The 14,432-nt window shown below is 42.7% G+C and overlaps 1 protein-coding gene across 9 annotated transcripts in view; it reads left to right on the top strand.

Moving 5' to 3' along the window:
* Positions 1-14,432, top strand: part of TDRD1 (tudor domain containing 1) — a 123,648-nt gene that overhangs the window by 4,179 nt on the left and 105,037 nt on the right. For 7 of the 9 annotated variants that reach the window (XM_053312702.1, XM_053312700.1, XM_053312694.1 and 4 more), the window contains 2 exons: positions 3,181-3,485; positions 14,289-14,353. In XM_053312702.1, coding sequence (XP_053168677.1) covers positions 3,239-3,485; positions 14,289-14,353 — 312 coding nt within the window. In that variant the 5' untranslated portion in view covers positions 3,181-3,238. Of the gene's footprint in view, positions 1-732; positions 883-3,180; positions 3,486-14,288; positions 14,354-14,432 lie in introns of all 9 variants that reach the window. The other 2 variants (XM_053312698.1, XM_053312695.1) reach the window with 2 other exon arrangements.

The raw sequence follows: 14,432 nt of genomic DNA, 5'->3' as shown, positions 1-14,432 counted from the left end.
ATTGCCATGAGATCCAAGCTCCTAATAGTATCTGATTCAGTGTTCCATCTAATCTTTTTATCTGTTCACTGAATGAATTTTGTTCTGGGTGGCAGTATGTGCGCACATGCATTCAGAATGGGGCCTTCCTGATTCCACCTGAGCAGGATCTAAAATCAGCTGAGTGGACATCAAAAGGTTTGTTTGCACACTCATGTACACGCCTTAGAGAGAACACTGATCTGATTGTATTAATGTCCCAGTTATAATTTTGGTATATTGGATAACTAGTAACCAGAACTTAATGATTTGGGGGCAGTCCCTCACAATTGGGTAATATGATCGTTTACATTGACATCCCCTCCAAGATTGAGGGGAGAAATTAAGAAGCATATGATTGAATATAACAGACATATACTGCCATCTAATAAGGATTTTAAATGATTTAATTCTCTTATTTAAATATGAAGATAAATAAGTTTTGATAACTAGATCTGTTCCCAAATTTTTGTCTTCTATAGTTACCCCTATATCTCCAGGCCAGGCTGTTTTATAATGCTGGTCAGTTTTCCAGGATTCTGCGTTTATCCATTAATACATAAATGAAGTTAAACCTTTATCATGAACTGTTCTATTGAGAATGAATTTCTCAAAACGCTGTATGAACTCTGGAAACTGATTGCAGAGTGTTTTTAGTATGAATTAAATGACTTAGTTGCAAATATTCAAACCAAAGTATATTTAAATTGTTAGCTTTGACTAGGTCACTCTTGGAAAGCAGATAACCTCTGTCCAGAACTGTATTGTATCTCTGAATATTGCCAATTTTCCAGTCCATGAATGCTGCATAGAAATGTCCCATGGTGAAATACTTCTGCCCCAGGCAAGTGGCAATTGATGAAGGTGAGGGGTGCTAAGCTATGTCTCCATAGATAAATCTATGTTTATCCCAGATTTTCAAAGTGAATGAGAGGAATGGGTTTTCATTTACAGTTGATGCTTTGTCTTGTTTAGTTTTCCATAAGGTTTTCCCCAATGTGTATTTTGTAACATAAGCTTTTTTAATATAAATCCACAGTTTGGAGCAGTCGTCTTATCATTTGGAAGGCTTATTGAAGTTGAGAAGCATCCATATATGTTTGCATGTCTAGAGTGCTCAATTCTCCTTTTTTTTTGTTTCACTTGCATTGAGTTTCTTGCTTTGAAACTCTTGGGCTCTTATTTCCTGCAATGAAATTATCTAAACAAAATTGCCAAGTTCTGTAGGGATATGTATAGGAAGAGTCTGAAATAAAAATATTTTGGGGGGGAGAATAATCAATTTAACTGCTTGTATTCTTTGTAGCCATTATAAGTAAGTTCCACTTCAGGAAAGTTGATTTTATTCCATAAAATACTTTAGTATAGTTATTGGGTTGTATTTACCCAGCAATATTGAAAATATTTGTGAAGGAATGCTTTTTCCTTTTGTGATATACAAATCGGGAGTATTTCAGATTTGGTATAATTAATCCTAAATCCCCTAAAGAGTAGAAGCTTTATTCTCCTCGTCTCACACACAAAAGAGGAAAAGAATGGAGCAGGGAATTCCTGACTCTGTGCGTCTCTTAAACTCCATCTAGTGCTAAACCATAATTTAGTGTTGCATCTGAACCTGGGCCTTTGTATGGCACATATAGTCCACATGGGAATGTTGCAGAGATTCTGCTTTTACATCCTTCAGTGGACACATTAATACAGCAGCATGTGAACTTCCTGTGGAGAGCTATCCAAAGGCATGCCTACAATATTATATTAATGAATATATATGGTAATTATGTCCCTGGTGTGGTTCTTTCAAGTTGGTGAGAGTTCCTAATGAGAGTTCCTTCATGCTTCATAAATACCAAGGTTCTTTGGAAGAAGCTGTATTTACTTATTTTCAGATTTTGTAGAATTTTCCCTGTCCAGTTTCCTTTTTAACACAAAGAAATACAGAAAATTGAGCATAGACTTATTCTTTTTTAGTCTGAAAATTTTAACACATGATGGTGTAATACATGAAGACCTCCAAGATCCCTTTCTATTCTAAAATCCAGGGAAGATTTAAAGGTACCCCTTTTTCTGCTCGACTTTGCCCTTGCGGGTCTGGTCAAGTGGAGACAATTGCGCATGCCATACTTTATTGTAACTTTTATTGGGACACCCGCTTAAGATTAGTGTCCCCTTTGTTGCAACGTTTTCCCGGGCACTTGGATGACTTCTATTTGAAGTACTTATTGTCCAGTTCTGATCAACTTAATCATCAAAATGGCAAGGTATTGTCATATCATTTGCACCATCCGCTCAGGTTTTTAATAATGTTCTGTTCTTTTCTTTCCTTCCCCTGTGATTCCTGTTTCATGATTGCAATGGAGGGTGCTCTGCTTAATAAGTTTTTCAGTCAGACCTATTTGGAGTTCACCATAACTGTTCTAATTTTAACTTGGTACTATTGTGTTATAATCTGTCCGTTTTATTATGCTGAGTTTCTTTTCTTATATGTAAGCATGTAAGTATGTATGTTTTAGCTATGCACTGGTCCATGACCGTAATAAAGGACTGACTGACTTCTAAAATCCTAAGATTCTGTTTTGAAAATGTTTTCCCTAAGATCATTGATGCATACTGCATAAACACTAAAGGGCTTGTAAATACAGTGGTCCCTCTACTTACGAAATTAATCCGTTCCGAATGCACATTTGTAAGTCGAAAAGTTCGTAAGTCGAAAAGCGGTTTCCCATAGGAATGCATTGGGAACGGATTAATGCGTTCCTGAGCCTAGAAAAAAGACCCAGACCCCCAGTAAGGCTTGCAAACTGCACAGGAACATTTCTTTTCAAGAATAAACAGGCAGTAAACAGGCAGGTAAGTCAAGGAAATCGCATGTAAAATTCGTAAGTCGAGGAAACCCCATCTAAAAATTTGTAAGTCGAAAAAACCGCATCTAAAACCGGATCTAAAACTGCCGTTTGTAACTCGAAAAATACTTATGTCGAGTAGTTCGTAAGTCGAGGGACCACTGTATGGTCAATTATAGACTGAAATGGAAGTATTACTGCTCTAATGACAATTGCACTGTGCAAAAATACAATTTTGATAAGGATTTGGTAATTAGTATTACATTAGTATAATTTGTCTTGTACAATTGAATCTCTTTTGTTGCTGATTTTATTTTCCTAGTTACTGAACAATTCCTTAAAAGCTGGCAAGAAATTATTCTGATGTAGATGTGCGCAAGATGGCACAGAGGTCTCATATAAGGAATAAGGAGCTCAAAACCTCTAATGTGTCATTGAGAAGTCCCTATACCAGTCCCAATGTCAAAAGCTTTTTACCTGAAGATAAAGCTTTATCCAAAAATTTCTTGATGTGTGACCAGACTAAATTGTTTTTTGCAAATCGTGACAATGGTTCGGGTGAAAGCAACCGTGGCAGCTGTAACAGGAAAATGGTTGTATCAGACATGAATGGAGGGGATGCAACAGGTGAGAGAAGGCATTTTAAAATACTTTGAATTTGTGTAAACCTACATTATTTTGATCAGACCTCATTAAACATGGATACATCTAGGTGAAGAAATGTAGTTACATATTTTTGAGCTGCTATGCATATCTCTGAGGAACACTTCCCTTGTTATTAATATGTTGGACACACACACACACACACAGAGTAGCATATGAACAATCCCAGACATTCTCAATCATTTGCCACTTACTTCTCATCTAATCAGTCTCCAGTGATAAAACTCAGCAGTCCAAAAGGTAAGTTCAGTTTGATTAGAAAACCAACCCATCTCTATGAAAAGAACTACTGGAATACTCTGGAAGCCTATTATGCCATTTGTGTTGTTTGTCTTAACACTCTGAGTGTTAAGAAAAACGAGGAACTATTATTGTTTCATAACCGTACAAAATACTGACTTACAAATTAAATGCATGATTACCTTGTCAAGCAAAATTCTGTTTGAGGTGGTGGTGAATTTAAAAGCTTAGCCTTAGTTTACTGTGTTGATCAGCCTTGTAGCTTGATCATTATGCTTACTTCTGTGATTCTTAGCCTTAAGTAAGTTTACATATGATGTGGCCCTAATTTGTTGTAAGACAAATTGTAATTTCTCTGCTGCCGTAGGAGATCATCCATTGTGGGTTATCTCCACCCACATGCACTATGCAAATATAGATATGGGGATATAGATGTGTTATCCCCATGCACATGCACTATCCAGACCCATATGAACTATGCGAACAAAGGTAACATTTAAAAATGATCGTAGTAGGTTCCCTTCATTTGCTTGTCCTGCTTTTGCTCCAGATAGCCACTTCAGGTTTATCGTTTTCTTTGGTCCCATTTACCTTTCTTCTCTCTCTTTGTCTCACAACTTCAAGAGTCCTTGCTGTGTTTTCACTTAGCCTTCCTTTTGCTGTATGGTAGCTCCTTGTCTTTTTTTTTTTTTTTTTACTATAAATAAATAGTTTAGTTTCTCCTTTTCCCTGCTGTCCCCCCACCGCCCGGCCCACTGCCTTTCCTTCTGACTTCATGGCTTTTGGTCTGAGGAAAATGAATGTTTTGGTCTTTAGGGCCAAACATAAGAAGAATGCTACCTTCCCACCAAAAATATAAGCAAAAGGACCAAAGGCCTCTTCCACAAGGATCACTAGGGGAAACTCTGCAAGCATCTCACGGCCCAAGCTGCTACCCACCGATCGGGTTGTGACTCTCACCACCGAAGTTTGTCAATCACCCACAGCAAGAGGGAAAAGCAGTGTGCAGTCTCCAAGCAGGCGAAGCACCTGCCGTTACCACCATTCACCACTTCTCCAATCTTAAGTGTCCTCCTTGACACTTCCTGCCTTCTCAGACACAGCAGCTGCTGCCATTACAGCAGCTCATGGATCACTCACTTCTCCCACCTTCATGGCTGGTTTCCCTGGAGCAGCCTACACCAACAGAGCACCTGGGTTCCAAGTCCAGCAGTGACAAGGATGCAGAGAAACAGCAAGAAGGTGGGGAAGAAGAACTGCAGGAGGAGATCCCAACAGACTGCGGCCCAGTGAGACCACCTCACCTCCCCCCCCCCCCCACCCGTACTCCTTCCCTAGCAAGACCTTTGCAGCCCAACCTCCCTCCAGGGCCATCCAATCCCTCTGAATGGCAGGATTGGATTAAACAAATAGTGAAACAGTAAATCAAAGACAGCCAGAAAGCACACAAGGCTCACCTCAGAAGGAAGAAAAGTAGAACTTCCTCGTCATCATCTGCAGATTCTGGGGGAAAGTATTAGAAATTTAATAGGGCAACCAAGACACCCCCCCCCCAAAACCAAACTTGTCTTGAGTAATCTGATTCTTGTATCCCTTTTGGGGGACCAGACTTACCCATTTACAGGCTTACACCCTGAGTCGATGGAGTCAGAGGAGGGGGAGGTCTCAGGCAATACTTCTGCGTTACCAGCAAATCAGCATCTCTTTCTCCAGGAGGATTTTTAATTTTTATTCTCACAAGCTATTTCTGCTTTGGAACTTGAAAATATTCAGATTGAATCACAGGAGACACAGTCTAAGGGTTCCCTGGTTCTTCCTAAATCTAAAATTCTACAGCCTAAAGTTCCTGTGCCTTAGGGCTTCATAGACACATTAAAACAGGAATGGCAGACCCCTTCCGCCAATAAGTGCTCTAATAATGTAGCAAACAAAATCTACAATTTTTTTTAAAGGAGATTTTGGACCTCCTTAAGTGAGCGTCACTTCACCGATGCTCCAGTTGTGGCTCTCCTCAGTGGAGCTGTTGTCCCTAAAGATGGGGATTCTATTTTAAAAGAACCGAAGGCTAAAAATGCTGAGGCATTTATGTGCACAGCCCATGAGTCTACATCCCTGGCAATTAGGGCAGACAATACAGCTTCCATTATTTTCAGATCATCTATCTTCTGGATCATTAAATTGCTAAATTATTCCCCCATCTCCAACCTGTTTGGATCTGAGGTGCAAACTGTTGAGGCCCCCAAAGAGCTGCGGCTTTCACAGCTGGCACTACCCTTGCCAGCATCAGGTTTTCTGCAGGAGCTGTGGGTGCTAACACAGTGGCTAGAATAAATATCTGGATGAAGCACTGGCAAGTTGATAACCCCTCCAGGCCAACCTGACCTCTGTTCCTTAACTAGGTTCCAAACTGTTCAGGGACAATGTCCTTAATGACATCCTAATAAAAAACTAAGGATAAGCACTACACCCTTCCCTTAAAAAGGAAGAAAAGAGGGTTCCACACAAGTTTACCCAGACTTGTAGGGCTTTTCACCCTTCCTTTTGTGCTAGAGAGGCCCCTAGGAGCCACCAGCCCTTTTGAAATAGATCGTGCAGCTGGGGCAGGCAGGCCTTCCAATCCCATTCTAGGTTTACTTTTTTGTCCCAGGCCAAGGCTTCCAGTCAGCAGTCCTGACTCCCAACCAATCAGGGTGAGGGTGGGAGGACGTATAATGGACTTCAGGCACACTTGGGATTTGTCTACTTCTGACCAGTGTTTTCTCTCAACACTTCTATCCAGGTATAAAATAGAGCTCCACCATTGTCCGAGGCCCAGATTTTTACCCACCCCATGAACTCACAATCAATTGAAACACTTAGGCCTTCTTCCGGCAGTCCAACATCATCTACAACTAAAAACCATAGAGGTAGTTCCAACTGCTCAAAAGGGAACGGGGATATATTCTATCCTGTTCATTGTCCCCCCAGAAGATGGATCCCTTCAAATGGTGTTGAATCTAAAGTTCATCAACAAATATGTAGTAAAAAGGAAATTCCAAATAGAAACCCTGAGGACCAATAGCAGAGGCCCTACATAGCCAAGATTAGCTGGTATAGTGTGATGAGAACACTCAAAGCTTGTTCCTTTTCCCTCCTCCTCCTTGTTAGTGCTGAGCTTGGGAAAGTATTATCCCTTCTCCCCCAAGCTTTTAATCAGCTTCAGGTGGCTGGGAGAGTTTCAGCTTTTGCCTTAAGAATGCCAGTTCCAGCATTGTTAATCAAGTATTGCTACTGACATCTTGATGTCGAAATGTTTGCTTTTTATAGAATTTTGTTGGATTAATTTCCTTTTATACGCAATAAAAAGGTCTACAAAGGAGAGAGCCAAGATTACCTAGTATCCATCTATCTGAAGGAAGCATATCTGCATATTTCTATTCATCCCAACAGCAGGCACCTGCTATGTTTGAATCAGCATTTTAAGAAGAGGGCTCTCCCTTTTGGCTGATCCTCAGCATCCAGGGTGTTCACCAAAGTTATAGTCTCCCTGATTGCCCACCTGTGGTTTCAAGACATTCATCTGCATTATCTGGACCATCTGCTGATCTGTCCATAGTAGGAGCACATCGGGACCTACAATGGACTCTGTCATGCCTCAGAGAACATGACTTTCTCATCAACAAAGAAAAGCATACGTTTCGTCCCCTGCAGCAAATTTTACCCCTGGGGGTGATCATAGACACCAGGAAAAATTGCCCGTTTCAATCCCAGGAATGCAATATAGGTTCTGATAAACCTAATGCAGTCAGTACTCGAAAGATAGTCAGCAGACCTAGTCCTGCTAGCATGTCTATGGGGGTCTAATGGTGCCTCCCTATGTTTCATCTCAGACCCCTTCAGTGGGCCCTTTTACCTTATCAGTCAGGTATTGGTACCTTACCATTGTATGCAGAAATTGCATATATATTCCAATCCCTGTGCCTCTACAGAATCTCTTCAGTGGTGGACAGTGCCAGCAAACCTATCCAAGGGTAAGCAGTTTGTGGAACCCAGTCACATCCTTGTAACCACGGATGAGTGCCTGACCAGCTGGGAAACTCATAGCCTATCTTCCAAAACTCAAGACAGGTGGACTGTAACAGAACAACACAGCATCAACTAGCTCAAGTTAAGAGTGGTGTACCTAGATATACTTGCTTTTCAGGATCTCATTACAGCTTCCCACATCCTGATTCTCACAGACAATGTATCAACCCACACAAATTGCTAAGGAGGAACCAGATCTCTCTCACTGAATTTACAACCATCAGAAATCATCAGCTGGGTAGAATGCTATCTGGCACCTATTTCAGCACACCACATCAGTGGGATTCTAACACCCAAGCAGACTGGTTAAGTCACTAGGACATCCATCCGGCAGAATGGAGTCTGCATCCTTAAGTATGCAGATGGATAATACAGTGACTGGGTTACCCTCAGATAACCTGTCTGCTTTCCCAAACAACACAAAACTGGAGATTCCTCTCTGTTTCCATCACAAGGGGCAGAGGCAGTGCACTGTCAACGCCATCACCGCTATTGTTTCTGTATGCCTTTCCCCCAATTCATCTTATAGCCAGATGCCTCAGGAAGTTGAGAGTAGAAACTGCAGAAATGATATCGATAACTCTCTTTTGGCCCAGAGGACCCTGATTATCAGATATAAGTCTGGCAACAGAGGGTCTTCTGTTCATCTCTCAAAGGGAGGATCTACTCACTCAAGGTCCAGTTTTTCATCCTGACTCAGCCTAGTTAAGGTTGAGTGCCTGGAGGCTGAGTGTCAATAGCTGATTCATCAGGGTCTGCGTCACTGATACAGTTTTCACCTCTCGTAAACCTTCCACCAATTGCATTTATCAGTTTATATGAAGAAGTTTTCTAAGAAGGTCTTCTGGCCACTCTGCAGACTACAAATTGTGGTTTGATGTAGCTGCTAGCCTTTCTTCAGGAGGGTCTAGCCGTGGGTTTAAGAGCTAACACCTTAAAGAGACAAGCATCATGCTTAGCACCGATGTTGCTTCTATCTTAGTGGTTCTCAACATGTGGGTCCCCAGATGTTGCTGAACTACAACTCCCAGCATCCCTAACCAAAGGCCAATGGGGCTAGGGATGCTGGGAGTTGTAGTTCAGCAACATCTGGGGACCCACACGTTGAGAACCACTGTTCTATCTGATCAAGGAGAGGTGTCACTGGCATCCTAAAATATTCCTTTGGAATGCCACCCATCTCTTCCCTCCAATATGTCACTGTTTTCCTACATGGGATTTACACACTGTCCTCGGAGTCTTGCATCAGTCTCTGTTGGAACCTTTACATAAGGCACCTCTTTGAGTTCTTCAGAGTGGCCTTTCTGATTGCTATCGCATCTGCTAGATGCATCTCTGAATTGCAGGCCCTTTCTGTTAAGGATCACTTCTGTGTATTTACCAAGACTCAGACTCAGACCTGATCCCTCATTTATCCCCAAAGTGAACTCACCATCTCATAGATCGGAAAATATCTATTTGCCTTCATGCTGTCCCCACTGTAAGAGTGTTTAATTTAATTAAAATTAGATCTGATGGTTCACTTGAGCACTGGTCAGTGCTCAAAGAAATACCTGAAATCAGGAGAACCAATTCAGTTTAGGCAAAGTTTCCTAATAGTCTCCTAGAGTGCTCCTGACAAGCAATGCTTGTTCAGAACCCACCAAGAAAGATGGCTATCTTAATTGTTTGCAAGGCTTTATTTAGAACTCACCACATTCAGAGTAGTAGGCAGAAAATGGGGATATGCAGCCAGCTGAAGATGTCCAGACTTCCAGAGAAACCTGAGAATCCTGTACAATGTAAAACTATTTTTATATCCTTTAATGGCGATAGTTGTTTACTGTTTTCTGATTGGATCGCCCCTGCTCATGTATTTTTCATGACTAGGCCCCAAAGAACATACACATTAGGTATGCACAGGAAGCTGTGGATCCCTGATGTGATCCCAGTTGTATTCACACAACTGGGATCTGCAGCTGCACAGTATCCCACTCTGGGAAGATTCTGTAGCTCCACACGACGCTCTGGCTCTGCCCATTGCATGAGCATAAGCATTGGAAAGTGTGGTTGGAGTGTTCACATATCCTGAGTTCCTTTCTGACCATTGCTGAGGTAGCATCGGGAGGTTCTTGGGCTTGTTCAAGTCCCTACCAATGTTCTCTCTAATTTTTTTTAAATCTGTGTGCAGAATGAGTTTTGTTCTGGGCGGCGGTATCAAGATAGTGTGTACCAGTGTACTCTCTAACAGGGATTACTAGATACTGTTGACTACAACTCACAGAATCCCCAGCTGCAATGACTTTTGCTTGAGGATTATGGGAGTTGAAGTCAACAACATCTGGGAACCCCTGTTAGAGGGAGCGTTGGTGGGTACGTATGTGCATTCAGAGTGAGACCTGATTTAACCTGAGTAGGATCTAAAATTAACTGAGCAGACATTTAAAAAACAACAACAGCATGTGAGCATGCACAACGTGAATGCCTGCCTTAGAGGGAACATTGGTCCCTACAAAAGTGAGAAAAACAATCATGGTGTTCTTGGTTCAGTTTACAGGGCAAATTTTGAACTATTTCGTAACCGATAAAAAGAAAGGGGTATGGGATGTTGTAGCGGATTAAAGCCTTTGTCTCAGAGCAAGCGCATGTGAAGGCAAGAAAAATGCTGAATCATTCCCTCTATGCTTTCTGAGCAAGGCTTTTCCTTAAACTTGCCTGTATTTTCTGGTAGTTTCAAAAAGGGCCGCCGCCTCCACCACCCAAACTCTCCTTCTTTTGCTATGGGAAAAATACACAAAAATCCTTCCGTGTGCAAGCCTACACGTGGTGAGAAAACTGGTAGATTGCTGACCATCTGAGGCATGTGTGCACCAGAATAAGACCCTCTTCCAGCCCCCCATTTCCTGATTCAAAAATCCACTCGGAAAGGCTTGTAAAATGCAAAGAACAAAAAGAAAGAAAAATATTCAAATGCTATAGACTACTTCAGTCTAAGGCTCCCTCAGCTTTTAGTTACAGGTAAAAATACTCAGTGGTTACAAGAATACTTCAAAAAGCACCCCAAGTGCAAGGAACAGGGCTGTAGGAAAATACAAAAGCACTTTTAAAAGCTTACAAATAGCTTTGCAACGCCCTGGGTGGATGGGCACAGGCTAGCATTTCTTAGCTTAGTTACGTTACAGGTAAACAATCCTAGAACAGTTGTAGCGATATGCAAAGCACACAAATGAAAAGAAGTCTAACACCAGGTCTGTCTAAATCAACTTTTCCCTAGACTAAACGTCCCAAAGCCAAAACCCTGGTTTTGGAAACCAAAACAAACTTCTTGAACTCACCAAACCATGGTAGAAGATTCAAGCTTCTTGCCTTCCCGGCTTCCCAGGACTTGCAGAGAGATTTTCCTGCAGTCAGACCTCATGGCCACATCTGTTCTTCTCTGCACTCCCAGCCAGCTCCTTCTTACAAAGAAAGCCTTCTACCTCTCTGAACGGCTCTCTAGGTCACACCCACCTGGTGTGTAGATTGGCTGATCCCTGGAGTTCACGAGCCTGTCAGGGCAGCATTCACGTCTGGTTAACTCTTTAGGGGGAGGGCTGGCTGATCAGTGGCTGATCACTACAGAAGTGTAAAGCTAAACTCTCCTCCTCAGACTGGCAGGATTTGTACCTCTTATGCCTTGGAGAAGAACACGAGATGAACCTTTGTAAAAATTTGTCCTTCTTTATACAAACAGAAGTAGAGAACTTCGGCTGAAGGCTACTCTTTATAGCTTAACCTTGTACTTGTCTGGCTAATCCATATTGAGACCAGCAAAACTTGATGTTGATGGGGACCCCATCTTTTCCTAACAGGTCTGTTAATGTATCTACAGCGACTCCAAGGCACAAGATGCCCAGTCCTAATGTCAATGCCTTATCAGCTCCGAAGCAGTCAACATCGATGGCACAACCTATGCCTTCCAAGCCAACCCCATTGACCGTGAAAGAAGCAGTAAATGGGAAACCCAAGTTGACCATGGTGATTTGACTTCAACAGACCCCAAGTGTAAAAAAAACTTGCAGCAACATCCAAAGGCATGATGTCGAATACAATGCACACTAAACCTCAACCTTCTATCTCAACATCAGTGTTGATAGTTTATACCAAACTTACTGTATTGTCAACACCAAAGACTACAACATTGAAGGAATCTACATCAAGTGGCTCAGCATCGGTCATCTCTACTTTGCCAATAACAGGGATGAGTATTGTTGCCAACATCCCAGTTTCATCAGCCACAGGAAAACATCCAATATTTTAACCCTGGATGCACTGACTACTACTCAGTCAGTGATGGTAACCTCTGAGCAACCCCCTTGTAACATATTGGGGCTATTCTCACGATCAGCAAAAATCGGGCTAGCCTCTGCTAGCCCGATTTTTGCTGATTGTGAGAACCACCTGGCTCGGCTGCGAGCCTGGGGGTTCTAGAGAGGGTAACCCGCTCAAGTACCCCTCCCCTTAGCCCGGGTTTGCAGAGCAAGCACTCCGCAAACCCAGGCTATCTGATCATGAGTAGCCACAGCACGGCTACTCGCAAGTAGACCCCTGGAAGGGAGGCAAAAAGCCGCCTCCCGGCTCCGGGGGTCTCCCCAGTATGCCCTGTGCACTCGTGCAGGGCATACTGGGGCTTCCGGGGGCTATGTGGCTCCCCAGCCCCTGCCGGCTCTGTCACGGAGCCGGAAATCGTGGGCAGCCGATCTGGCTGCCCAGGGCTCCCTCCCCACTCGTGTGCGGGGAGAGTGGGCTTAGCCCGCTCTCCTCGCGCACTCGGATAAACTGGGTCTCACTGATCGTGAGACCTGGTCCATTGGCTCTTCCATCTAAGCCTAGAGTATCATTGATCACAGGGACGTATTCTAGGTCATCAAGCTACTCTAATGGGGAGACCCTGATGAGATAGATGATGTCATAGAAGTACCCAAGACACCTACAATGTCTCCTGCTGCACACTGTTCGTCAATGGAAAATGAACTTCATAGACACTTCCCGCCCCACCCCACCCCCCATCACAGGGTGGACGTACTTTTCACCATAGTCCCCTTCAACTTACACCGGTACTATGGTATACGCGTGGCAGGAATAATGTTGATTTTCACAGGAGTCTACACAGCTTACTCTCCTGTACCTCAGTCCTCCTTTGACCGCTGTCTTCAGGGGGAGCATTATGGTTAACCCGTGCGCATTGTGTGTTTTTTGGACGCTGTGAAAGATGAGGAAGGTTTTCTAAGACCTAGAGAAATTTGCCCTTCATGTCTGGTGACTTCAACTTTTGCCACAGTATCTGTATGCCAATCTATCGTGGATACACAAACTGAAACACAACCTTCATCTCTGAGTTGATTGAGATCTGACCCACCAGTGGTTCCACCAGTTGTACAGCCTATCCAAACTCCAGTATTACCATCTGGCCCTGTGAAATCCCAGGAACCAGAACTGGATAAAGATTCTGACAAGTCACTACCTATTAGTGAGTGAGCGATCGGATAATGAGGATAAGTCGGATGCTGAGTCCAATATGGAAGCTCATGCTACCAAAAGGCTTTCAGAACCATCGCCTGATGATATTCTAAAGAAATTCTCTGACTTACCTAAAAGTGAGTGTCTGCGGCACTAAAGGTGTCTGTGGCAATCATAGGACACTGGATCAAAGTCTTCATTTTCTTAGCATGTGAACTGCAAAATTTGCTTCCCCTTTCTCGGGTCATGGCCCACACCACAAGACCAGCAGCTTCATTGGCACCTTTTCTACTAAATCTGCAGGACAGCTATGTGGAAATCTGTCTCCACTTTCTCAAGACATAAATTGTACCTTGCTCCTTCTAGAGCAGCCTTTGGCTCTAGAGTATTGTAGCTGGTGCTTCCTAAGCAGTAGACCCATATAATGTGTTTTCCCGACCCAGGATGTGAGCTGTGGAATATCCCACAATTGGTGACCACCTACACCCGCAGAAAATAGAACATTGGTACTCACCATGAAGGTTTCTTCTTGCTGATGTAACTAACAAAGGTCACCCCTGCCTACCCATGGTTTTATGCGTCTTCTGCTAGTACTAACCTGATCTGCAAATAAATAATTGACCAGCTCTGCATTATTACTGTTTTATAATACCATTGTTGGTATATTTCCCAACTTCTTTGGTTTATTACTTCCATTTATATGCTGCTGTTGGTGGTGGTTTCTTCTCTACCTGGTTTGTGGTTTACCTTTTGCTTTGAGCTTTTCAATGGAATTGAAGGGAACCGCTTACTCGGGTCCTTCTAAAGATTTCCTTCATTTGCATAGTCCTGCCTTCTGGAGCATGTGGGTGGGAATAACCCACAGTGGGTGACCTCCATTACACGAGCAAGAAGCTTTCACTCGATGAGTACCAATGTTTCTTTTGCTTTTCTTTGCTTTTGTGAGATTGGATCATACTTCAGCATTTCTGTTTTCTATTTTAGGAACTCCAGAAACAGTGAATATTTCTTGTAATTTGCTGTCATCCTTAGCAAAGGAAACAAATCCTGTGAGTGACCCCTTCATCTGTCCTCATGCTTATTTTCATTTTCCGTTGTTATGAAGGTGGATAAAGTATTTAAGTTACC

Source organism: Hemicordylus capensis, chromosome 3, assembly GCF_027244095.1.
Source record: "Hemicordylus capensis ecotype Gifberg chromosome 3, rHemCap1.1.pri, whole genome shotgun sequence".
Classification (NCBI taxonomy): Eukaryota; Metazoa; Chordata; class Lepidosauria; order Squamata; family Cordylidae; genus Hemicordylus; species Hemicordylus capensis.
The sequence above is the reverse complement of the archived record's forward strand: the minus strand, read 5'-3'. Positions and strand labels throughout refer to the sequence as shown.